Genomic DNA, 27763 nt, shown 5'->3' on the forward strand with positions numbered 1-27763 from the left:
ATTTTTCCTTATTTATTTATTTATGCACATTTTAGGTATATTTGTACTTTTTACCTTTTTTTCTTGTTATTGCTAATTTTTTGGTCAGTTCTTTTTAGTTTCCCATTGCATTCTTCCTGTGTTTTGTAAAAAATCAAGTAGGTTTGAACAGATTTCAAACAGTTAAACAACACAAACATAAATACAATGGCCAAGTCACAGTCTTCATCACAAGCCAATTAAGAAATTGTGACATTGTTTGAAAATTCCAGTCCCTAGGTTCCTCCAACAACCCTGAACAACCTGCAGCAAATCTGCTAGAACAAAAAGAACAGCATAAAACTAATAGGTGGATAAAGGTTTAAAGGTAAGGTCACTAAGAGTCAACACCTCAAACTCCAAAACAAGGTTTTTTTTTTTTTTGTTGTATACATTTTATTGTGTTATTTTTAGTTTCACATTACAATTATGCATGCACACTCCAAACACAACATACCAATACATTCTCATCCAAATTTGTCACATGTTGTCGCTTTGCACTTCGCCACGTTGCCACTTTGTCAGTGGACTTCTGCATTAAATTATTATGTTTTTGGTATCTGTCTGCATCAGTTGGCATCGACTATGTGAGACGCTTCTTCCTGTACTTGACAATACATACTTGGCGAGCTCTTTAACCAGTTGACAACTTTACTGTTCCCCACTGCTTGGATTGTCACACCAACAAAGCTCTACACTACTCTCACAGCCCGACAAAACTTCCAGTAATTAGTGCCAAAGTCCGAACCAAAAACTTTTTTCACACCAGAACGGAACTAACACAGTTCAGTTTGATCTGGAGCAGGACCATCCCTTTTTGTCGGACCAAGGTTTGTCTATTTGGCAGTCATAGGGCACAATGAAGTTTTTTTTTATATAGTGGTGTTGGCATTTGGTACAACCACCTTTTGCTTCAATAACAGCTTTAAATCCCAAATTGTCCCTATTTAAGTTACCATCACACTAAACTGGAAGTTAGCCCTTTGGCAAGCAGAAGTTAGCTGCACTTGGCCATGCAGAGTCTTCCTATAGCTTGCTCTATTGGCCCCATACCGTGGAAGATCCAGGTAATTTCATACCTTGGAAAAAGAGCTTTTTTGGCTTCAATAAGCCACTGAGCACCTTTGATATGAATGCACATGGCCTCCCTTTAAATGCTGTATCCAGTTCTCTTAATGCATCCATGGAATTTTTATGTGATTTAACGTTAGCATAAATGTGCCCCTCATTCATGCGCACATTGGTAGTACTGTCCTCATGCTAAATGAAGGTAGGAGGAGATGCAAATGTGGACATCGGTACTGTTTGGAAAAAAATAAATTATTTGTTTGGTTAGAAAGTGAAATAAAAAGGTTTCAGAAGTCAGTTTCAGATCTTCAACATCCGAACTAACATCCCTGGCTACCTTGCATATTGATTGGTTTTGAGGGTGGAGTAAGAGACAAGGACATGTACAGAATGATAAGAACGAGGTTAATCATTAGCTAACAGGATGGGTGCTCAAAAACTCAAGGTCACTGAGAAAAACATAGACTAAAGCAACCACAAACAAGACATAAAACCAGAATGTAAAAATGACCATTTATGTTATTTATATTAGCTGCTAAAAGCCTTGCAGACTTTCTGATGAACTACTTATCAAATGCTTCAGTTGACTGCAGGTAACCTTTGGAGACAGCTGGCAGGAGAATGTTGCATCACTGCTCTTCTATCGAGCTAATCTGAGGTGCAAAGCTGCAGTTAAGATTCCACTCACAGCTCGCTGGCTTTCCAGCATTCGTTGCACTTTGTAAAGATGCTTATGCATGCATTTCCCAACAAGCTGGAGGGAAATGCTAACTTTCTGAAAAAAAAGAAAAAAAGGCAAGCATGTACTTGAGGCACATCTGAACACTTTCTCTCTGTGGGCATAAAAAAAAAACACAAAGACAAAGACAAGGGTGGTTAAAGCATAAAGACAGCCATTGCTGCTTCATTAATCTGCTAATTACTTTGACTGGAGCACTCAAAGCATTAAATCATGGGAGGCATTTTCAAACAGACTTTCAGACTCACACTGAAAGATCACCTGGAGCCAGAATATTGGCATTGCATGTTTCTGCAAAGCACAAGTAGGTGTCATCTGTATAACTTAAGCATTGCTAAAGTGATGTAGCATATGAGCTGATGGTGGATTGTGTCACCTTGGCTTGACTCCTGCCAAACTGCAGACCTAAAACGTTGTTATCAGCTGTTACATGTTGCTGCTTTTCATTCGACTTCTGTGTCTGTATGTTACGCTCTAGGCATCCTTTCGCGTATGCTGTTGACGTTCCGAGATGCCACGTGCTTATGTACAGGCATCAAAAGCACATGGCAACCAACACCAGGTCTTGACAGTACAGTAACATTGCAAACAGCTCTGTCCGGCCACTTTCTCAGCTGATGACACCCAGCAGCTTATTATGTGTACACGAAAGGAGGCTTCTGGCATTGGGTTTTTAGCCAGGATTTCCACTGCTTGCATGTGCGTTGCACAACGGCTCCGCTATAAGTGAAATACAATCAGACGTAAACACTCCGTGTTTTATTCTGAAAATTAACTGGATAATTAATTACTGTGTCGCTGTCTGACTTCCTGTCTGCTCTGTGCTTAATTCGGCTGAATTGATGCGAAGCGATCTGGCGTCTGGCAAAAATAAGAGCCTTGCCTATCTCATCTGCAAGCGTCTGGACTGCCTGAGCTGGGAAGCAATGCAGAGGTGCTGGTGGAAGTTAACACATAGACTAGCATGTAATCTGTCTGCTCCGTTTGCTGTGACGGGTCGGAGCCGGCTGCACACGGATCTGGTGGAAATTAGTTGTGCAAATCTGCAAAGTGGCAGTATTTGACGATATCAGAAGAGACAAAGCTTCTAGACCACTGTTCTAGACCAACGAACAACAAAGCGGTTGGATTTCAGGCTGTTTAGGCAAGCATTTTTATTTTTGTGGTAAAGTTGGGCATTTTAACATGGTTCTCTGGTTTAGGTTCTCTTAAGCTTCAACAAATGGTGACCTTGAATGAGCTTAAAACCACAGGGAAATCTATCAAATCCTGGATGACTGTGTGCAACTGTTTTATGTGATCGTGTTATGTTACTCAAATCTATGTTTTTTTATGTGCATTTTATGTATTGTTGTAACTCTGAGTTAACTGGCCAGGTCTTGCTCGTGGAAGAGAAACCAATGGGATAAACATGGTTAAATAAAGGCCAAATGAATAAAATGAAACAAAAATTAAAAAATGGGGGTCTTTGGGATTGACTCTGTTTTGGAGCCAGGCCTCAAGTGGCCATCTGAGGAACTGCAGTTTTTGGCTCTATCACATTAGCTTCATTTTTCAACATCGGAACTTGCTGCTTGAGAGATTGTTGGTTATTGGAACTAATGTGGCAGTGTCAGTCAGTCGTTCAGTCTCTCCAAAATAAGCAAAATATTTAGAAACATATTTACCAGAATTTTGGCATGGACGCTTGTAGAGGATGGCTGTTAATGTTGTTGGCATTTGGATAAAACTGGATAACAGGTCACAAGCTGAGTTAAACTTGCCCACCAGGTGCATATGCCAGAAGACATTTTCAGCTTCAAATGCCAGTTAGTTTCACTTTATTAATCAATTTAAAAACACAAAAACAAATCAGAGATGTGAGTGATGATTCAGAGGTCTGCAAATAGCGCATCAGAGTCTTTCTATGGCTGAGCCCGCTGACTTCCTGCTGACTGCACCCACACATAAATGACATGAAAATAATCAACTGATAAAATTCTTTGAGACTTTTAAATGACTCAAAATCAGATACTATTAAGAGTCATTTTTGACTGTATTTCGCTGTAATGATTTTGTATATTATACTTACATCCCAGTAAGGTTGGGTATCTTTTTTTCCCCAATAGCAATGCTAAAGCTAAACATTTGAGTAGTTTCAGTATCAGTGCCTAAACAGCTTCTTAACTAGGCTCGGAGTGGCAATTCTGGCGAATGCCATATGGGCTGGCCCATCATGTGGGCTGCACAGGTCATCACCAGCAATGTCAAAAAAATTTTTAGGAAAAAAAGCAAAAAAGACAGACAAGCTGGCTGCAGCCCACTTGATGCTGGCACAGCCCATCTGATTAGAGGTTACATGGTCCTGAAGATGTTAATTGTAATACAGGTGCAATGGTACCGGCCGTCATCCCTCCAGTGGATCAGGAGAGGTCGAGTGGGAAATAAATTAAATCAAGACAGTAAGAGCAGAGTAACTGGAATGTAAATACAAACAAGAAAGATAAAGGAGCTAAAAATTAAAAGGTAGATCAGAGATGGTCCACAGGAAAAATGCTGGGGCTGAATATTTTCCCAGTTCCATGGATTATTTTGGAATGTTTTGAGCATAATATCTCAGAAACCACCAGCAAAAGTGCAGAGGGGGAGGCTAAATGAAAACATAGGGAAGAAAGCACTTAACTTCTTGGCAAGAAATGTTTCACAAACCACGAGCCACCAGGAAGTTAGTAGATTTGAAAAACTGTTTGTCCAAAAATATATATATATATGATTTAATAATCATATATTTAAAAGTTAAAGAATTATTATCATCTTAAGCTGGTAATTTCTTTTTTTAACATATATATATATATATACATATTTGAGGGGGGAGGGTTTGCTTATTTTTCTATTTTAGTATTTGTTCTTTGCATGTTTGTAAAGAAATAAAGCCAATTTGCTCAGGTTTCAAAGGGTTAATCAATAACACTGCACCTGGCCTTTTTGTCTGTAGTTGTAAATACATTAACTTGAATGTTTGCAGTGACATAATTTTGTGACCCTGACTGACAGTAATTTGCATTAGGTTTTAATAAATATCTCCCTAGTCTTGTTTCTTTCTCCATAATCTGTATAATATAGAGGACTTGCAGTGTCAGGACTCTGGATCCAATATGTGTTTACAGTAACAGAGGACAAGATACAAGCATCCCGCTCTGTGTTGCGCAGCAGCGGAGCACTAAGTGATAAAACAGACGGATTAGCCATTTAGCCCGCCACTGGAACTGTTAGTGGCCAATAATAAACTGGAGATGACATCACCTGTTATGAGGCAGCAGTGAGAAACTGCTGCCTCATGAAGCTGGGAACACAAAATAAGGAGGACAACCTGCATGCACGCGTGTGGTGCGTGCGTGTGTGTGTGCGTGTGTGTTGGGAGAGGGTGGTGGTTACAGTACCATTGGGGATGAAGACTTTCTAAGAGACTATTATTAGAAACAGCTGTTCCCCTCAGCACCCGCTTTGCCATCATCGCTGTGGCACCTCGGTGTTTCCGCGGCAGAGCGATGGCCTTAACGTGAGCTGAATACCGTTATGCATATGAGCTGTGCTAAACCGTGGAGGCAGGGAGAGGCAGAGCTCCACTGCTGCTGCTGGACCGCGCCGCACTGCACTGCACTGCACTGCACCGCACTGCACTCCAAGCGGACAGGAGAACGGGGCCAGAAAATGCCCTTGGTTTGTTTTCCTTCTCTCCTCTGATTCTCTGTGTTGAAATGTGTGAAAGGCGATCTTTTTTCGTGCTGCTGTACCTCTTCTCCTCCTCTCTGCGTATCTATCTCCCTCTCTGTCCATATTTTACTGCAGCAAACAAACAAGCAGCGCAGCAGAACATGGGCACCTATGCCATGCTATCCCCACTGCAGTGTGCTCCTGCCTGACCTAATTCTTCCCTACCCACAGCCATCTCTGGGTGCAGCCCGGGAGACATCAGAAGAAAGGGGGTGGTGGGGGAGCAGTGCAGTACCTCTGCAGCCTACATCAACTTCTGATCTGAAACAAAATGAAACTGCAGACAGCAGTGCTCGCTGATTCTGATCACTTCAATTCATATAATTACTGAGCAAAAACATTCTAATTAGTATGTGAGCCCACAAAGGTTTAAATAACTGTGTGTAATGTAAAAGACGAACCCAACAACTCTGCAGTCCCCCTAAGCTCCACTGAGCTTTTTTTTTGCCTTTTTTGCCTCTTTGTTTTGGTTTTACGACCCACAGCGGCAATGTGTTAGTAAACTGCTCTCATCAACCTTATTTCCCAACATGTTCTCATTCCAAGAAAAAGAGAGATGTTTGTTTGCTCTGAAGGCTATCATAAAACAAAGGTCATACTTGTGCAGGGTTCTGATGAAAAAAGGGGGACTAAAAGGAAAACAGGGAGGAAATCCAGGCACTCCAAAAATATGAAAAATTAGGAGGAACTACGTCAAAAAGCCTTTATTTTAGTGGCTAAATCATTAAAAACCCCAACATGTTATAACCACTACAAGCCCTGTTTTAAAGGCCTGACAAAGACCATAACATTTAGGCTTTTTTAAAATGATTTAGCCACTATAACAGGCTTTTTGATGTAATTCTAGCTCGTTTTTCACATTTTTGGATTGCCTGGATTTCACTCCTGTTTATCCCGTTCTCATTTCAAGTCATCATATGTTGCTGCTTTGTCAGCGGACTTCCATGTCTACATATTATGCTCTAGGTATCTTATTGCGTCTGCTGTTGATGTTCCTGGATGCTGCTACCAATGCCGGCATGTCAACAAAAGCACATTGTGGATTATGTTTAGGCAACAACAGCACATGGCAACCAATGCTGGGATGTCAACAAGGGCACGGATGGTAAGGTTTAGGCAAAAGAAGCATGTGGTATGGTGTTGAAAAAAACATCACATTAAGAGGATGTATCCATCCTCCCAGCCAATAGCTGCTCATTGCTCTTATATTATGTCATCACCAGCAGTGTTCCAACCTGAGTATCAGGTAAATCTGAGTATCATGCTGCCGCAATAGCTGCCAATCATATCACTCAGGGAAACACGCAAATAGTGTCAGCTGTGGCAGCTTGATTTATTTTAATCTCGCAATCTATACAAGGTTTTCACACATTTATCAAAACAGCTGCAGCCATGTATTGATTTTCTATTTTTAAAGCTGGAGTGTGTGAGTGTTGTGAAAAGATATATAGCATTATTCATAGCACACACTTCTGGAGGGCAGAGCTACTCTGGGCACAGACAGAGCAGCAGAACGTCAGGCAAAGTGAAAGTGAAAGTTTGCTTCCACTCGCTTTCTGCAGCAACTGCTCTTCTCATCGATCAATCTGATCTGAAGCTCTAAAAGGGTTGACTGATCAATTATCAATCCCAAGACTCACATCCCTAACACTGCTGCTGAGGAAAAAACTCATGATGAGTGCTGCCTGCACTGCGCTGATGGTCCCATGACAATATCCGAACTTAGAGAGGGGACACAGGATGAAAAAGGGACACACACACATACACACACAGATCCCCCCGTTAGCTACCACCACACATAGATTACAATTAGTGGGAAACACTGCTTTTGCAAACACCACAAAGAATATGACGATCTAATAGATGATACGTTTTGGTGTGTTTCTCATCTCCCATTGCTACTGATCAGATGATGAGGTAAATCAAGCACAGAAATGAACTCTTATCTAGATTAAAACATTGACATGGAACAAAATGCTCCTCTGACTCAGCAGAAAACTGCATCCTTTTCAGTGTCATAAAGGTTTTTATAGATTACAGTTACACATTTCCAGTGTTAATGTAATGATCATGACAGATGACATGATAATCTACTGGAACACAGATGCTGAAACTTTTGTCAGCCATCTTTCAGGCCTTTTGTTGTTCCACACCAAACCAGCATGCTCCCATCCCTCCCCTTGTTTCCATGCCAACCGCAGCTTGCACTCACATACAGGTAGAAAGTGACAATTCAGGAGTCTAGGTTCTGACAGGAGTGAACACAAGGACAAGAGAGATCACTCCCACCGCCAAGGATTGATTAGCTCAAGGGGTATTGGCAGGTACTGTTGTCCAAGCAAGCACAGGAAACATCTGTTTGTTTCACTGTCTGTTTGCTATTCTTATACGGCATTTAATATAAGACACACAACATTCCAGCACTTGATTAATGCGGTTGCAACAAGTTTGAAGGGCTTTTCCATTTGTCTGGACAATTGGGTAAATTACAGTGACACATAGCATGCTCATCTTCAGTGTGTCTGTGCGCTATTTAGGCAGTTGCCTGAAACACCTTCAGCTTAGCCAAATAAGTGCAGTAATGCCACGTGGCTCCTGGCTCCTGTGTCTTGTGTCTAGAGCTGTTGGTGTTGACACGTTAATCTTGATGGGATTAAGGTCTGTACATAATATGTCATTTTTTTAAGTCAACATTTCTGTCTTCAAGAGGCTATACTGGGCTGAGTTTTACAGCTACAGTCATGATACCAGCATCGACTGAAACTAGAACTGAGGAATCCAAACATGTCATGCTAGCTTCTCAGAAAAGAGGCGACATAACGCTCCAAAGTTAGACTAAATTTTGGCAATGGAAAAAAATGGCATGGCCATTTCACAGGGGTTCCTTGACTTCTGACCTCAAGATATCGGAATGAAAAATGGTTCTGTGGCTGCCCATGAGTCTGCACTTTACAGACAAGCCCACTTTATGCCAGTCCCATGTAGTTTATTGCTGTCATTTGATTCTTAATCAAGACAATCTGGTAAGAATTGCTTCACTTTGTCAGTGAATCAATTGAATTGAAAATGTGATTAAAACAATTTGATTAATCGTGATTAACTATACAAATCCTGCAATTAATCACAATTGAAAAAATGAATCATTTGATAGCCCTACGTGTGAGATATGACTACCTGCAGGGCTAGATGACTAGCCACTACTGACTAAATAACCGTTAATTCTAGTGCCAGCAAGTCAAAGAACTATGAGGTTCTGTTTTAGAAGAAAGGAAACTACCAATTCCATTGACATCTATTAAAAAATAAACAAATCCGGCCTCTGCACATACAACTGTTCCTACATAAAGGGGAGCACTCCCTGCATTCCTGCGCACGGTGGCAGTGGACATAAATTATGAGCAGGAAAGTCCTATATGAGTGTGATTCCAAGGGATTCTGAGCTACTCCAATAATCATTACTTTTCTCTTTTTGACTCAAATACCCTAGAGGATCTGTAAGGTTGTAGCAGATTTTTTCTCATTGATGAATCTGTTCTTTGCTTACACAGTAGGATCATATTTGTTGCTAAAGTCACAGCCTCACATTGTGCTAGTTGGCTGCGCTCCCTGCCCTGCTCAGGTCAGTCCTGCTCTTCATCTCTCTTCTCAGACACACGATCTTTGACCATGTGATCAAATAGATCTCCATTAACCTCCTGTCTAATGGCTCTGTCTGTCTGGACAGGCTAACATGTGGAAAGCCAGAGCTGCTAATAGACTCAGGCAAAACGAGATACTCCCAGACGGGAGACAAAACGCTGGCTGGCATATTTCAAGCAGTAACCAAAACCTCAAGTGTAACAAAGTTTAAATGTCACATATGCAGAATGCATTTTTTAAGGCTCAACACACACATATATGTCCTTGGTGTGTCTGGAGACCCCTAAAGTATGAAGGAAAACCATGCTCTCTTTTTCTGCTGCTCCATTTATCAGAAAACAAATGTGACAATGAGATTGTCTCAGACTTGATGCTGGATGATACATCAAATGGGTTTCATGTGCCATAGAACCACCTTTAGTTAGGGGACCATGACCACCCATGGAGGACCTGCTGGATCTTTGCCATTGTGATTTCTCCGCTATCACAGACCTGGTAACACTGCAGAAGTAAAGCACACTACTTGTGTTGTTGGCTGCAAGTACCAACAGAAAAGTCTTCATGTGCTGAGGATGTGAAGATGTAAAGCTCTCATCCCAACTCGTCACATGATGCCGCTCTGCCAGTGACCTTCTGTGTCTTCTTTTGACATTGTAGGTATCCTTATGCAACAGCTGTTTACGCTCCAAAATGCCATTACGACAACAACAACAAATGCACATGGTGGGACGATGCTGCACGGTAGTTATATTTACACAACATGAGCACATGGCAATCAAAGTGGACCATCATAATGATTAGGATTAGGCGATAAAGTCATGGATGGGTAGGTTTAGACAAAAGAGGCACATGGTGAGGTGTAGAAAAAAAATGGACATCCACATTGGAAGTGAAGTCAAGACTCCTGCACGAAATTCAGATGGTCGTGAGACCCATCCACCTCCCCACCCGCCCCTCTTATGAGTGTACTCGCACACCTGATATTATGTTGGTACCTGCAGCGTCATCACCTGACACTGTCCTTCAGCATTTCATGTGTTCATGCGTTCTCAAGTGACGTCGCCTGAGCGTGTTGCATGTGGATGTGTCTAGTGCCTTCTGGCCGTCCGCAGGCATATAATTACAGTTCTATAACAACAATGCCACCGGTTCTGTCTGAGGGAGTTCTCATCAGACGCTGTCCAGCTGCGTTTCAGTTGGACGTGGAAGGTGGCTCTTGGCATCACACCCATACTCCCAAAGCAATGACAGAGCGCACGTAATTGACCAGTTTGGATTGACCAGTATGCTTTATGCTGAAATGTCCCCAAAACAACTGCAAAAGTCTTTCTTAATGAGGGTCAGTACACAGTGGGATTCACTGCAAAACTAAAGGTCGAAGACATAAGTTTTGCTATTTTGATGTTTTTGGTGTTTATTTGGAAGGTAAGCCAGTTGAAGTTAGCTGCTAATGTGGCTAGCTTCAGCTGTAGGCCCACATGGTGGTGAGATGTTGGAGTATATTATTTTAAACTAAACTAAATAAATATTAAAGGGACAGTTAGCCCCAAAATCAAAAATACATACTTATCTTCTCACCTGTAGTGCTATTTATCAGTCTATATTGCCTTCTGCTTTCTCTCCAATATAATGAAGCTAGATGACACTCCAAAAAAAAAAAAAAAAAACATTTGAAAAACTTAATAGCAGTGTTTCTTTCCAGAAATCCTGGCCAGGTTACTCAACATAATCTACAGACGTTGTTGTGAGCAGTTTCATGTAGTAACTATTTTCTTTCTACCAATCTTCATCTACCAAGAGTGGTAGACTGTTTCTGGAAATAAATGTTGCTGTTGTACTTTCCAAATGTCATGTTTCAATACTGCAAACACCACAAATAACATTCCATTCTGCATCGATTGGGGTGAAGGCAGAAAACTCAGAGACATATATATCCAGACAAATAAAAGCCAAACTCTCTGCATGGCTAGATGCCACTGAGGTTTCAAGAAAAGTTGTGAACCAAGCATTTAATTTTCTACTATTACATTCTGCCTGAATATTGGATTTGTTTTTATATGTCCCCTTGTAGTCCCATTACAGTTAGTCTTATTATGTCTTTGTCATTTTGATGTAACAGCAGTTACTGAATTACAGGCGTCTATAAAGTTAAACTGCCCATACGTATGTAGCACATTACAGCTGAATAACCCCTGCTGAACTCCGCTTTGAATGAGCTGTTGGAAAAGCAGGACACATCCTGACACCTTGATATGTGCCGTCTGCAGAGCGTCTTCATAAATCCTAATCCTGAGGTGGTGCCGGACACATCACTCTGCCGGGCCGATCGATAACAGCTGCCGGGAGGACGTACACAGATAACACACAGCTACCTCAAAATGCACGGCAAAATCAAGTCAGAAAAATACGGAAACTCAATTAGATCGTCACATATGTTCATTGAGCCTTGTCAAGTACACTGAAGGATTAAATGTTATCAGTCTAATTTTCAAGCCAGTACCAGGTCTGTTGATGTAAAACCACTCCAAAGCACTCACAGGCTACTTACTTTCTGCTAATAAATGACAGCTAATAGACAAACCTATCAGATCCATGGACTACTATGTGATCTTATTAGCTGGCTGTCAGTGGAATGCACAGACAGTTGTTGATGGGACTGAAGGCAATGTGCACATTTTCATTAACAGCTGATGAGCTGTTTATTGCTTGTGTGCTGATGCTATTGATTGATGTTGGCAGCGGCAAGCTTTCTAGAGCCTTGGGGACGGTGTTGTCTATCAGGAGATGTGTCATTAAAGCACACAGCACTCAAGAGTTCATGCAGACATACTCAAGGATTAACAAAGAAGTACACTGCCACGCTGAGTCAGAGCGATTCATTGTGGTTGCCATGATAACAAATCTACTTTTCCTCATCAGCAACAAAACACAACTCAGACTGTTGGAGTTCAGCTACAGAAAGGCTGCAGTCCTGGATGTGGGCAATGAAGAGCTGCAGACAGAAAGAGACTGAACCCCATCTGGTGTGGAAAAGGCCAAAGTCACAAAGGTGGAGTGACCTGATATTTGTTCTCTTTACCACCATGCAAAGTACAGTAGAACACGCAGTTCCTGAATGCTCCCTCATGTTGAACTTAAATAGAGGAATAGAGAATGTGATATTAACATCACTAGAAACTTTTAAGATGGGGCACTATTTTGTAACAATCATGCTGTGATACCTGCAAGGCCCCAGAAGGAGCGTTGGGCTTTAAAGCCAATTTTTAAACCATCTTCAAGGTGACACCACAATCATCATCATAGAACATCGGACAGATTATTGACAATTAATTAACAGCTCTCACATTTAAACAGACTTTTCAAATTGCTGCAAAATGCTGAATAAAATAAAAAAGATCATGAACAGGGAAATGATGGCTTAAATGTAAGCTTAATTAAAATCCATCCATCACACATAGGCTCAGTGATTATTTAGGTTAACCCAAGTAAGTTTATGATGGCATCTTCAAGTTATATTTCACACAAGACAGTGAAGTCGCAGCATGGTCTTAGAATGTAGGCCATGGAAAGTGTCTTAAAATAGGTCTTCAAAGGTTTAACTTCACAATTCCTACATATCCATACCCTGTCTTATGTCTTTCAAATATACCACATAGTATTTTGACAGTCTACAATCTGATATTTTTATCGAAATGATGCAACTATTTCTTCTCGTGTACTCTTTATTTCCTTTTCATGTTGAGAGTAGCCAAGGCCTTTACATGTATGCATAAAAAAACACAAACACAAACTCTGCACTGGGGCAACGAGGTGTCCTTTATTTTTCCACCCAGAAGGTGGCAACCCTACCCTCACAGCACCTGAGGAAAAACAAATACACTGTCACATGATGCCCGGTAGCCCCCGAGCATGGATGGGGCTTTGTACACAGCAACAGTTCTTGCATGAAACTTTAAACTTTTGCTGCGGTTTGGCCTTTAGTTCACACAACAACGGTGTTTTGGGGTCTGGAAATGCAAACTTTTGAAACCGGCTTCCAGAGTGTAATCTTCTGAAAATGCCCCCCCTTCTGCGGCTGTGTAAACTGGCAATGCAGGGATCCTGTGAGAACAGTGATGTCACATGCTGTTCTTCTATTGTGTTTCATTACAAAGTTATACCACCAACTACTGGCCTGGCATGCATACTACAGCGTTTTCGCATGAGACTCATTTTCATAATGTTATCACATGAACGTGGATTTTTTTGGATAAATGCAAAGAAAAGACTATTCTATTTTTAGTGGGGTTGTTTTCACCTAATGGCTGGAAACCCCTTCTGCCGTGCTGTAAACTTGTCTCAGTTATCTTGATAATTATTGCTTATAACCCTTACTTTTAATCGCACCCCTTAAAAACTTCTGTTTAGAGGGCCTCAACCTTTCATCCTACCCACCTATTCCAACAAGAATCGAGACTCCCTACCCCTAGACATGAACACATAAAACAGAGAGGTAAGGGCTAAGTGGTGGGGGCAAGGGTCATATTGGGATTGGGCTCCAAGATTTTGAGGGGTTGAAACCGAGTCAAGACCACATGAACCATGAGAAATGTCTTGATATACTGTAATAATCAAAAGGCATTGCAGAGATGATTTTTTTAAATGAGAGCTTACCATTGTTTTCTTTGAGCAAATACAAACAGTCGCTAAGAAGCTAGACTCATCTTAAACATTGTTACTCCACATTCCTGTTTTGTACAGTTTAGTGATGTCCCTGTAGAAGTGGGCTTGACTAGTCTTAAAATTAAATCCTGAGTCCTCTGTCTAAGACTGAGAAGAGTAAATATCGAGTCAGAGATGAGACCAAGTTCTTAAAAATTGGTCTTGAGACCAATCTTTAGACCAAGACCAGTCTGAAGTACTAAAAAGATGTTTAACATAATGTCAGGAGCAATTCTTGTTAAGTAACCCTGAAATAATCATCTACTGTTCTTGTTCCAGATTTCTTTTCACACTGTTTTCTAACACGTACATTTCATCCCTGTCAAAAACAAATCTATGCACCCTATATTGTCATATCCACCCACATCATGTACATAAAGCAAGTTGTTAGATGAATCATTTCATATCTGTTCAGCACCCTTTGCACTATTGTCCTGCTGTTTACTAATTCATTTTATTTTGTGTCTGTACATTTACAGCAGCAGAAAGCAGAGTCAGAGTCCTTATATATGTACTCATAGTTGGCCAGTAAAGACACTTCTGATTTGGTTGCTGGAAACTTGATTGTTGCAGCAGCACAAAGACAGCAGTTAGAATAGATGAAGTTAAAAAAAAGTAATAAGTGGTGTAAAAAAAAAGACAGAACTGAACAGAGCAGAACAGAAAAGAAATGCAAGGTAAAGTGACAATGATATGGTTAGTTAATTTGCACAAATATAAAATCCAGGTCTGGAATTATTCTAAATCTTGTCGCTGCTCAAAAACATTCAGCATAACCATCATTAAAAAAAATTAAAAGAATTTAAAAAAACTTTGACTCCTGCCCTCTTGTTCTGCTGTACTTACAGCATCTCAAGATTGTTCTCTTCATTTATTCAGCTGGGACCACAATGTATTGCAAAAAATTACTACTTACAGTGAGATTGCCAAAAAATAGTCCATTTTGTGCAGCTGACAAATTAAAGAAAATAACACTACCTGCAGAAAGTCTTCATATACCGCCGCCATGTTAGGAATTTTGGCGTAAGATACTGACACCAAAAGCCACCTTCTGCTGTGGTATGGTACGTCAGTTTATAACATGGCTGGACAGAAACTTTTGTGGTGTTATTATATGATATTCTACTGGTTGGCTGGACGGTACGTGCTGCAGCAGCATGACATGCAGACGGGTGGCATCAGCTGAGAACATGGCACCATATGGCCATATGATACGCTGTCAGGTTGAAATGCTGCTGGTAACAACATAATATAAGGAGCAAGGGTGCCTGAAGGTCGAGGGGAAGGGGGTTGAAGATTGCAGATGGATACAGGTGAACAGTGGGGCAGGGCAGCGGTGAATTGAGGCGAATTGGTCGCATATAGTGGGCATGCACCGTAATATGTAGACGCAGAAGTCCGCTGACAAAGCAGCAATATGTGACGACTGAGGATGAGAACATGATGGCCCAACACATGGATTTCAGAATACTATTCAAAGAAAACCATTTGTAATATCTGTCTAGATGAGCTGTGTCACATCCTCTGCAGAGTCCCCCTTGTATTTGCAGGGAATGCTGGGATCGCCATTGACATCCGCGGGACAAATAAAACGTATATCTAGGCATGAATACACGCCGTGGTCCTTTTTGCAGAGAGCGCTGTGCATCACCCGGGCAGAAACAGTGCCACAGCTGATCAGTCTGCATGCTGAGAGAAGGAGTCGGACCTCGGCGAGCGAGCAGCGAAACCTCATGTCGCATCACTGTCGCTTTAACTCACCAGCTGCTCTTGCTTCTGACAGCACAGCATGTCTGATGACTAAGGCCAGTACGGTCCTGACAATGATCTGAAATCTCCCTGTAATCTGTTCACTAACTGCCAAGTTCAGTAGAGCTTCACAAGCATACAGGCCCTGTCTGCCGGCTTCACGTCAATGTCAGGGACAAGGTCGCTTGATTTGTAACACTGTGACATGAGAAATGTCCTCCGGAAAATCTGAGGGAGGACGCTTCTTCCACCTGGCTCTTTGTCCATAAATAAACAAACCCAGCATTCGCAGGAATAAGTTAGGTTGGTCAGGCTGTTCTCATGCACTGTGCAAATGTATACTTGCGAAAAGTAATGCGCCACAATATGTATATGACCGACGTAATCAAGGACGGTTGCAAACATGTGACCAATGCACTGACGGGAGTAAAAAAATAAGTAGTCAACATAAAAAAGCATGCTGGGTGAGTGAATGGGTCACAAAAAACATTCCCCCAGAACAGTTGTGTGGGACCAAGTGAAACCCAGTGAACTTGAGTTATTACCATGTTTCTATTCCTAACCCTAACAACGGTAACTTCTGTTAACCCTTTGGCGCATTTTATGCACTTTTCATTCTTTATTTTTTGATAATTTTGCTCTGTTAATGCATATGGCACAATTTCCAGCTCAGCTCCTGAGATATTTCTCAAATACACTGTGGAAACAAAATTGTAACATTTTGTTAAGTGCAAAAAATGCACCGTTGAAATATACCACCTCAAAATATTTCACATTCCACATTACAAAGTGACACTGCCCGACAGTGTATCATACCTCCGTGAAAGGTGGCTTTTGGAGTCAGTATCTTACACTGGAATCACTGACACAGTGGTGGTATTTGACAACTTCAGAATGAGAATGGGCTGAAGAATCAGTCAATGAGATGGACAACCATTCACAATCACAACTGCAAGCAATTTCAAATCAACCATTAGCATGTGTGTCTTTAGACTGGGAGCAAACCCACAGTGACACAGGGAGAACCATCTTTCTGTGAGGCGACAGTGAACTGCTGCTAAAACTGGGAGGTGTGAACATATGCTTAAGTAATGTCAGGCAGGTAAACCTTTATGATGGTTGTAGCACTGTTGTTCTCTAATGTTGACCTTTTGAATTAGTATGAAATTAGTTGACCTGTCAGACCTTATGGTACAGCTCTAATTTAGCATCAGTGCAGCTGGATTATTGTGCTCCCTGCTGACTGCAGAGGGCTGATGGAGACTGCTGGGCACAAAGTAATGGCTGCGCTGGATGAGATGCCTTCAGGCCTGTGGGCCATGCAGAAATATAATGCTTCATATATTCTATTCAAACGTGAGAGAAAGAGGCTTTCATTCGATGGAACATCCTTTGTAAGTGAACCTTCATTGCATTTACAGTGTTCAGCCTTGTGTCCCTGTATTAGTCATAAAGCAGTATAACCCTCAGCTCACTTCCTGCCAGTGATCTGTGTGTCCAGCTGTAGCAGCCACATTTACTTTTGGCATCCACTGGCATATTTTAAATTTTGGCTGAGATAAGTTTGGTTCTCTTCTCTATGTTTCTGGGCAGCCTTGGTGACATCACTTAAGCTCATTCAGCTATCAGAGTTCAAGATAGCTAAAAAAAGCTTAAAAAAACGATTATGAGATCCACTGCCAAAGGAAAAGAAACCTTGAAAAGAAATCTAGTGGACCAGCCTGCATTTCCTTAAAAAAAAAAACAAAAACTCCCATTTATCGCAAAAAAGGTGATAGTTCAGGTGATTTGAAAAAGACATATTTCACCAAACAGCAATGGAAACACTTTTTTTCCAGGTCACATGATGCTATGGCTATGTGCTTGTCAGCAGGAACTGGCTCCCTGCAGCAGGAGCTACAAGAGCTGTTATTGCATCACATAAAAGTTGAGTGGATCATCCGGAAGTTTTGAATCCACAATTCCTCTGAAATCGTGGACTATCACCTCCCAGAATCCCTCATATGTGGCTGCTCCCACGTTTAATGTGCTTGTCTTTCCATCATTGCTTCATAACACGCCTATGTGGCCTTGGATTGTAAATAATGATAGCTAGTGTGGTGGCTGCAATAGAAATAAAGCTGCTAATGTTTTGAACATCCATCACCATGTTTGTTGCAATGTTATCACCTGAGGAGAAGTCACAGGACATCACTCAGTGGAAACATAATCATCTAGCAATTGTGTTTTATTGACATTTTGAAAAATAAAAAAACACTGCAAATCTGCAATAGTTGCTGGTAACATCTTTTGCTTGCAGTACAAAGAATACCTACTCAACTGAAAAATAAAGGGACCAGTGAACAAACAAAGCACAAATTTAAAAAGCCTGGTCATAATATATATATATATATATATATATATATATATATATATATATATATGATACATATATGTATCATTTCATTTTCTAAAGTGATCTGGTCTATGAGCTGACTTTGTTATTGGGAGCTGGGTGGGGTGATGGCTGGTGTGACACCTACATGCAATGCCTGCTAAGCTGCACACCAGTGGGGACTGTGCCCCCTACACTGAGGATTTTAAGAAAAAAACTATCTTTACCTAACCATAACCAAGAAGTTATTGTGCCTAAACCTAACCACACATTGAAAAGTAAAGTTTCAAAGTATCTGCTACATAATTATGTTTAAATATAATGTATCCAGAGTTTGCAGAAATGTACAATGGCAACATTTTGGGGGCGCGACTGAAAAATGTAAAATCAACTAAATATGAACATAATATAGCCAAAAGGCAACATATAGGGCCTACCTCCATACATAGATCACACCACAAAATCTAACCATTTAAACCTGGGTGGAATTTTGAGAAATTTGTGTCAGGCCAAATTGAGTTTGAGCAGAGAATCAAAGCTCTTAATGAGATGCAGTGATTGTGTGATGGTGTGATGGTGATGGCAAAACATTTTCTCCCATCAGAGGTGAGAACAATTAAGTGCACCACCCCAACACAGTGGGGAAGTGTGAAGGAAATTGTGGTGCATCCTAACAGATGAGAGGAGACTGAGAAATGGTGGCTTGAAGCTTCAAGAGAAGTGACGGACAAAGCAGAAACTGAGAGGATCGGCTATTAAAGAGGGACTCGGGGAGAATCTGTCAGCTGATTTCTGCATTGCGCTTTAAATACCAACTCACAATCATCGCTCTCTGTGCATAATGCCTCCTGGTATATTGCAACTTGGGTCTTATTTTTGTAGTTTTGCCCATCATTTCTATGATGTTATTGTACTCATGAAGTTAATTTGCTGAGATCGGTGACATCACGACACCACAGTCTGAGGGGGCTAAAAGCATAAGCAGTCAGATGATCAGGCAGGTTATAAATAAACCAACCGTTTATCCAGATGAGACTACTTTGTTTGAAGCTAAAACTTAAAGCGAGGGCACCTGAAATGTTCCTAATAATCCGTCTATTTCAGTTGTGTAAAAACTTCTATATAGACAGTGATTTTGAGAACCATTAGACTGATTTGTCTGATATGTTAGCATCATCAGTTTGTCTTTTCTTCCATGCCAACAGTTTGTCCATCTCATACCTCACATGTCATTTTGTGTCTGAAAAAACATTTCTATTCAAATCTTAAGAGAGACTTTGTGTTGTCGTCAAGACCACTTAAACCAAGACCAAGTCACAACCAAGACTAGAGTGTATCAAGACCGAGACAAGATCAGTGCAAGTCCCACACTGCCTGACACGCTTAGGATAAAATGTGTAACATGCAAACTATGGGCAGTTCTCAAACTGATCTCAAAGATCCACATTCCCATACAAACACCTTCAGAAAAACAAAAAGATCCCTATTCATTCACCTCTCTAATGACCATACTATATATATGTGTGTATGAGATATCATGAGAGATGGGATAAAACTAACAAAAACTTCTCATCAAAAATGAGTGATGTTATTGTTGCATTTGAGGAAGGGAGTTACACATCCAATCACAGTAATGATGGTGACAAATAAATCCCACAATGTACTGCAGTTAAGTGATATTCCCCAGTTGTGATCTTAACTAGTCTTGAAATAAAATTCTGAATTCTGACTTTGTCTGAGCATGAGACAATAGACCAAGACCCTCAAAAAGTGTTATTGAGACTGATCTTGAGACCAAAACCAATCTTGAGTTTTGCAATATAGGACTGGTTAATATGGCTTAAAAATAATTATGCAAGATTTTAAACCCAAATTGCGACACACAATATATGGTATTTTTAAATCCTCTTAACTACTGTAGACTACTAAAATGCAGACCTAATAAATGAACTACATTTACAGTAAAGTTAGTAAAGTTAGTAAAGTTAGTAAAGTTAAATGAATACTGTTATAGTAAAGTTAAATAAGTATTGTTGTAGTGAAGTTAAATAAGTACTGTTAAATTAAGGTTAAATAAGAACTGTTATTGTAAACTTAAATGACGAACTGTTACAACAAAGTTAAGAAAAGTATTGTTACAATAAAGTTAAATGAAGTATTGTTACAATAACGTTTAATGAACTATTGTTACGATAAAGTTAAATATGTGCTCAGAAATGTTGACCAGCTGGTCTGTATCTGTGTCTGTTGTATGCTTCTGAGCAGGTTGTGCACACAGGGTTTATCACAGCTTTTTTGCTAATTACAGCTGCTGGACTAGAGGCTGGTGTGAGAGCCGTGAGACTGAATTAAAAAAAATAAATAAAAATGAAAGAGCTGCAATAGTTAATTCTCTGTGAGTTTGTCATTATAAATTACACAATGCATATTACACATAGTCATCTGATCATTTGCTAATATAAATAAATACTGCTTAGTGCAGCTTTAATATTGTAGCTACATGTTTGATGAGTCAAAATCTATTGTCTTTTCAGCTTTATTCCGCCCTGATGATCTGCAGTGGACCTGCACACCAGGCAGTATATGCCCTGTATTCTGACAACCACTGCTTTCCCACCAAAGGTGATGAAGAAGCAGAGAATATGATGTCGATGAGTTAAGGTTTCCCTGTACAGAGCAGTCAGTCATTGCTGTTTCAGCATCATTTTTCACTCTTAAGATTCAATTTGTCACTTTCTGTGTGTAAAAGATTTCCCCCTGGCACTGAGATTTAATTTAGACTGATTGGGTCTATCTACAATATCTGCTCCACAGAAGTGAAGAGAAAAGGGGGAGCTGAAACACACACTTTTTAAAAAGAAATTCTCACTTTTCTAAAGCCACAAAGTAAGATTTCTACATTGAATCAATGCGTCCCATGTGTCATAAAACCATTCAGCCTTCTGGTTTAGCTTGGCTCCCGCTCAAGTGGCATCTCATGCCAGAAGCTTCCATCAAATGGAGCAATAACACGCCCTCCCCATCCTTGTTTTCACTGAGATGCATAATCAGGCAGGACACCCCGGTCCAATCAGTGACCCAGAAAGACACGGTCCAATCAGAACTGGGCACTGGGCTCCATCCATTTCCCATCAGTACCTTTGACAGCCCCAATTCAAGCTGCTAAACAATTCATAACCACGGCTCACAATCACAGCACAGCAATAAGTCCATAAACACAATCCCCTCACATCCATGCTGCCCTACGAAGGCTAACTGCAGTAACTACACTGACAGTGAAGCTGAGAAAAACTGTCCACAATGCAGTATCTATATCTACTGCAGTTTGCCAAAGGTTTTGGTTGGATTTTGTAGTTACTGCAATTTTTACACCCTGCTTTCTCTACAATGGAAGATCAAACCAGATAATGTTGTCACAAGATAGAACAAAGATCCAAAAGTTTAATTTTGTTCATAAATCAAATATGACCACAGTTGTAGTTGCTGTGGTTAGCCTGTGTAAGGCTTCATAGTTTACAAGGAAAGAGCCATCATGCAACATACTGGTCCAAATCAACATGTTCTCAATCAACTGGTCACATGGTGTCGCTTTGTCAGTGACCTCTGCATCTACCTATGACGTTTTAGGTGTCCTTCTGCGTCAGCTGTTTACGCCCCGGGATGCCATTACAGTGATGTCAACAAATGCACATGGTGGGATGAAGCAGCACGTCATTATGTTTACACAACAGGAGAACATGGTAACGAACTTGACGGTCATGATGGTAGGATTAGGCAAAAGGAGCACATGATGAAATGTAGGGAAAAAACATACACATCAACACAGAAAGCAAATTGCGGACTCCTGCATGAAAGTCAATTGTTTGTGGTACTCATCCACCTCCCCACCCGTCCTATAGGCACACTCACAGTTCTTATATTACATGGTTACTGGCAGCATTATTACCTGACTCTGTCCTTCAACATGTCATGCGCACGCAACGGTTCTGTGCCCTCCAGCCATCCACCAGCGCATCATAACAATGCCACCACTTCTGTCCGAGCGCGTTCTCATCTGACACCATCCAGCCACGTCCCAGTTGGATGTGGAGGCTGGCTTTTGGCGTCACATGCGTATGCCGAAAGCACTGACAGAGCGGCGCTATTTCATAAGTTCAGAATGAGAGCACACTCTCTCAATTTACATATACTGAACAGTAGTTAGCCTCTCAGCCTAGCCTCTGAGACAAAATGACACATTACAGTTTCAGGCTGAAAGACAACTGAATGACTCCAACTCAGCAAAAGTTATTACAATGCTGAACATGAATGTATTTGAATGTGAGTTGCAAGAAAGATAAGCCAATGACAAAAGATCCTTCATATCCCAGCACTGGTCTCAGTCATCACATGCTTCCACTCTCACAAGTTCTTCCTTTGTTTCTGGCACTTTGCTTCTTCTGTGAGGACAAGTTCCTAGGAAACTATATTTAGGCATTGCTCAGGCTGTTACTAAATCCAGATACTTTCAAAGGTTGCTGGCAGTGCTGTCCATTGTGATTGGTCAAGCATATATGACATCACATTAAAACAAGGACAACAACAATAAGTACAACAACAATGACTGCCACTCTAATGCATCCGTGTGGGAAAAGACAGATATATTAAAGAAATACTTCAACTTCAAAAAGACCATTTGTATTATGTGTGTTATGTAGAATTTATGAGGAAAACTTTGTTTTTCTTGCGTGCCTTCTCAGTGAACGGAGAATCCAAAAGGGCTAAAAATTATTCATGAATTCAAGTAAATGGAGTCTATGTTTAACAGCAGTAAAAATATATCAAAACATCCATTTGCAAACTCTCACACAACTGCTGCAGTATAATCCAAGTTTCATTTATACAGTTGTATTCTCAGTACTTCCCAAACACACGCATTTTCAATATAATGTTAACATTTAAAACACTTCAGCATCCAAGTAGCGTGCCATTATGAATCCTAACTAATAAATTGTGATGTTCTAGTGAAAATGAATGTGTTTGGGAGGAACTGAGCACACGACTGTATAAATGAGACTTGGATTATACAATGCCAGTTTGTGTGAGTTTGTAAACAAGTGTTTTGAAATAGTTTTGCTGTTGTTAAATGTGGACCCCGTTTATTTCAATTCATGAAGAATGTTTGCACTTTTTCGGATTCTCTGCTCGCTGTGGAGGCATGCAAGATAAACAAAGTTTTCTCCCCAAATTCAATGTAAATTCAATTCCAAATTCTGCTTCAGTATCATTTTACTGTTGCTTTTTTAGGAAATTGGTGAAGCTTTTTATAAAGTGAGACTATGTATTTGTGAGCTGTTTTTAAAAAATGCTTGTCTTCGGTAATAGACAGATTTTTCCTTCCTGTCAACATCAAAGAGTATTGAGAGACAAACCCACGTGTTGGTTGGGTCTTTTCACAGGTATTGCTGTCAGATATCATCTACAACTGGATTTGTTGACATAAGTAAATTAAAAACACCAGCTATACAATATCTCTGTTTCACTAAAAAAGGTGCAGTATACATGAACTGAATAAGGGACTTATGGTAAAGGCAGCAACAAAACAAAGAGTGTATAGCTGCAGTAAATCAGCAGCAGTTGGCATTCTCATTATCCCCATGTGTTTAATATCAGACAATTACTTTTGATTCTTAGGTATAGAAATATCACATTCTTTGAGACTTTTACTCAAGGAATATTCGAATAGGTACTTTAACTTTTCTGCTGAGATATCTATACTGAGATATGGCTGTCAGGTATCAATCACCACTGGATTTGTTGACACACGAAAAACATAAAAATAACACAAGTTGTATCTGTTTCGCAAGAAAAAGGTGCAGTACACCTGGATCAAAGAAGCATCTTAAGAAAAAGACAGTAACAAAACAGAGACTGTATCGCTGCAGTAAAGCAGCAGCATTTACATGCTGATTATCTCTATGTGTTAAGTACATTTAATATCATAAAATTACTTTTGATACTTCAATATAATCAATATCAGATTCTTTAAGACTTTTACTCATGTAACACTCTAAAAGGTGACACTAACTTCTACCAAAGTCATTTTCTGATAAGATATCTGTACTGAGATATGGCTGTCAGGTATCATCACCACTGGATCTGCTGACATAAGAAAAATATTCAAATAACACCAGCTATATCTCTGCTTCACAAAGAAGGTGCAGTATACCTGGATCCAATGACCAATTTATGGTAAAGCCAGCAGCAAAACAGAGACTGTAAAGCTGCAGTAAAGCAGCAGCAGTTGACATGCTCATTATCTCTATGTTAAATATCATAAAATTATTTTTTGATTCTTAAGTATAGAAAATATCAGACACTTTCAGACTTTTACTCATGTAATATTCTAATAGGTGTATTTAACTTCTACCAAAATAATATAGTGCTAAGATATCTGTACGTTTACTCAGTTGTGGCTGTCAGGTATCATCCACCACTGGATTTGTCACTATATGAAAAAAAAAACAAAAAAAAAACAACACCAGGTACATCTCTGTTTCACAAAGAAGGTGCAGGGACTTAAGATAAAGGCAAAACAGAGACTGTAATGCTGCAGTAAAACAGCAGCAGTTTACATGCTCATTATCTCCATGTGTTAAATATATTTAATATCATAAAGTTACTTTTGATACTTAAACACAGTAAATATCAGATACTTTAAGACTTTTACTCAAGTTATATTCTATAGGTGACTCTAACTTCTACCAAAGTCATTTTCTGCTGAGATATCTGTACTCAGGTATGGCTGCCAGGTATCACCACTGGATTTGTCGATATTATTTGAAAAACTATAAAAATAACACCAGCTATACCTCAGTTTTACAAAGAAGGATCCAGTAAAAGACTTCTGGTAAAGGCAGCAACAAAACACAGACTGTAAAGCTGCAGTGAGGCAGCAGCAGTTTCAATGCTCATGTGTTAATAGCTGCATATGTTATGTCTGGCCGACCTCACACAGTTGGTTGTGCAATAAAACACAGTCGGTGTGTATTCCCTGGACACCTTGGCAGCGCTGCATTGTGCTCTGTATTAAGTGGTCAAATCATATTCTGCAGACACTCTGCTTTTCTGGGCCTCCTTCCTCCTGTTGACTCACTGACAGCCGTTATGTAATTACTGCACTGAGGCCAAAAAATGGCCAAAGCATGCACACAGACGTCTTATTCTTCTGCCTGATGTCCATACCCTCCTCCCTCTCTGCCGCTATATAGCCGGGCTTCTCTAACACCGGGCTTCTCCACGCATGCTGCGGCCGCAGATGCGTGCGTGGAATCACTAACCAGCCTCTCTCATCTCATCTCATTCTCCATGTCTGTCTCTCTCTGTGCCTTTTTTAATTCGAAGCCCTCGCCGGTTGTGACACCGCGGGGAAGTGGGCTACTTGATGCATACGGATGGGCTTTGACACATTGCGGATCTCTCCATGGTGCTGAAAAGGGGAGCGGAGGAGGAGGAGGGGGAGGAGGAAGGGAGAAAGCGAGGGAGGGGGGGTCTTTTTAGTTTGCTTCAGGAGCGGCGCTGCACCAAGTAAAGAGGCGAACCGGACTGACACGGATTTCTCCTCCTGCGCTGCACAAAACTCGCCCGACAAACTGTCACGTGGATCTCATACCGCATCGGGGAAGGATGTGGAGAGGTAAAAAAAAAAAAAAACTTACCATGTTGACTTCAGACACCATGTCAATGCTGGCGATGTCTATGCTCATGCCAACGTCCACGGGGGCGCCTGAAACATGACAGCGGAACATTAGTGCGCATCAGACCCCAGTCCGCGCGTCACATGTTGGCTCCATGAAGCTCTTACCTCCAAAATCAGGCCGCAGACGGATGTCATAGCCCTTCAGCAGCTTGTCCACGGTGGCTTTCACGTATGACATGTTGCTGGGCTCATTGGCGCTGTGGACAGAACGTTAAAATTCACATAAGGACACGTTAAATCCCCCAGCTGCACGTGCTGTTATGATCAGATCTCACCTTTGCGCCCCGCAGACTACAGTCGCCAGCAGGGACAAGCAGCAGACCCCCCAGCATCCGCGCTCCAGAGTAGTCCACATCACTAACTCCGATCCAGACTTTGACACAAGATCTCACGGATGCAACTTAGGCTGCACAATTATTCCAAGAGCAACGCATGCGCGTCGTTTTATCAACATCCAAGCGTCAGCGGCAAGGTGAGACCAATTTGGATGAAAATGGAGCCGCGATGGTGGAAGAGAGAGAAAAAAACAAACAAACAAAAAAAAAACAGCCTATAGGTGTGGAGACTTCACGTGAAGAGTTGGCGCATGAAGCGGCACATACATTCTCCCAGCTCTGTATGTCAACATACGCACGCACACACACACACACACACACACACACACAGAGACAGAGCACCCTCCGGCAGTTTTTTTTTTTTTTTTTTTTCCAGTAGACGCAGCAGTGATCTGCGTCAAGCTCGCCTTCTTCCCGCTGCCGCTCAATTTGAAGACGTTAAATAATGAGCAGCGAGCGCGGCTGCCCGGTCACCTTTAGAGAGAGAGAGAGAGAGAGAGAGAGAGCGTCATGCAACACAAGCACGTCTGAGGAGAGCTGCGCAGTTTTTTCGAAGCGGATCCCATTCACCTCGCGTCACGGGCTGCACACCAACTTAATTAATTGTTTTTTTTAAAAATCCCAGAAAATGCATTAAAAAATGCGACGCACGACTAGCTGATGAGAGAGGAGATAAGATCCGGTGTGCGGGAGCTGAAATGGCTTCTGCTCCAGGCTGCAGGGCGTGAAGGGAATGGAGAAGAACTGTTTAACCCGTCAGAACTCATAGCTCACACACTTATAGCTGTCAGCATGGTTATTGTCATTGTGGTATCTAATTTTTGTTATTTTCATGACAGTTTCAATGAACGAATAAAATGATTCCCCAGGGTCACTCCTGGAAACATCTCTAAAGTTCTCAGTTAACCCCTGAAGGACCACTGCAGCCTCCTCAGAACTCCTGACACTGGAAGATTTCCTGAACTCTGATCATCAACTCACCTGCACTGCCACAGCTCCCTCAAGAACCCCACAACTCTTTCCAGTTACCCACTAACCTGAGATAACCATTAAAGAGTTATAGAAATACTAACTAATACTAGTAAAAACGAGGCAACCCTGTCACCAGAATAAAAATGTTGATATAGTACATTTCTGTCCACTGTTCAGGAAGCTACTTCATAGAAAAGCTACCGGTTATTTCACACTGCAAGAGGTTTAACAACAGCAAAGCTACTCTAGGTAGAAATGTAGTCAGGTTTCCTAAAACTATTGTAACCCTTTGTAACCCTTTTAAGTAAAAGGTTATATATATATATATATATATATATATATATATATATATATATATATATATATATATATATAATCTGATACTTTGAAAGCCAATAAATCTATAATTACAAAAGCAGCTTGGTGGTGCTGCAGAGCCTGGGCCTTTCAGAGCAGGTGTACATGAGATCATGTGACACTTTGATTGCACACAGGTGGATTTTAATTAACTCATTACAAGACTCCTGAAGGCAGGTGTTAGCACCTGGTGTTATTTAGGGGCATCATTGCAAATGGGTGTAAACACATATTCACTTTTCACTTTTTTATTTTCTTTTCAAATGAAAAGTATGTATTGCACCTCATTATTTTTGCCTTTTTTGTGTCAGCTTGACAGA

General features: G+C 40.8%; 1 protein-coding gene across 1 annotated transcript in view; it reads right to left on the reverse strand.

Annotated features, from left to right (window-relative positions):
* gabrb1 (gamma-aminobutyric acid type A receptor subunit beta1) overlaps positions 1 to 27144 on the reverse strand; it is a 78452-nt gene extending 51308 nt beyond the window's left edge. Inside the window, exons 1-3 of the mRNA XM_042500743.2 lie at positions 26055 to 27144; positions 25885 to 25976; positions 25739 to 25806 (exon numbers count right to left, since the gene is read on the reverse strand). Coding sequence (XP_042356677.1) covers positions 25739 to 25806; positions 25885 to 25976; positions 26055 to 26134 — 240 coding nt within the window. The 5' untranslated portion in view covers positions 26135 to 27144. The remainder of the gene's footprint in view (positions 1 to 25738; positions 25807 to 25884; positions 25977 to 26054) is intronic.
* Positions 27145 to 27763: the final 619 nt, after the last annotated feature.

Source organism: Plectropomus leopardus, chromosome 14 (genome assembly GCF_026936395.1).
Source record: "Plectropomus leopardus strain MGB_pleo_1.0 chromosome 14, ASM2693639v1, whole genome shotgun sequence".
Lineage (NCBI taxonomy): Eukaryota > Metazoa > Chordata > Actinopteri > Perciformes > Serranidae > Plectropomus > Plectropomus leopardus.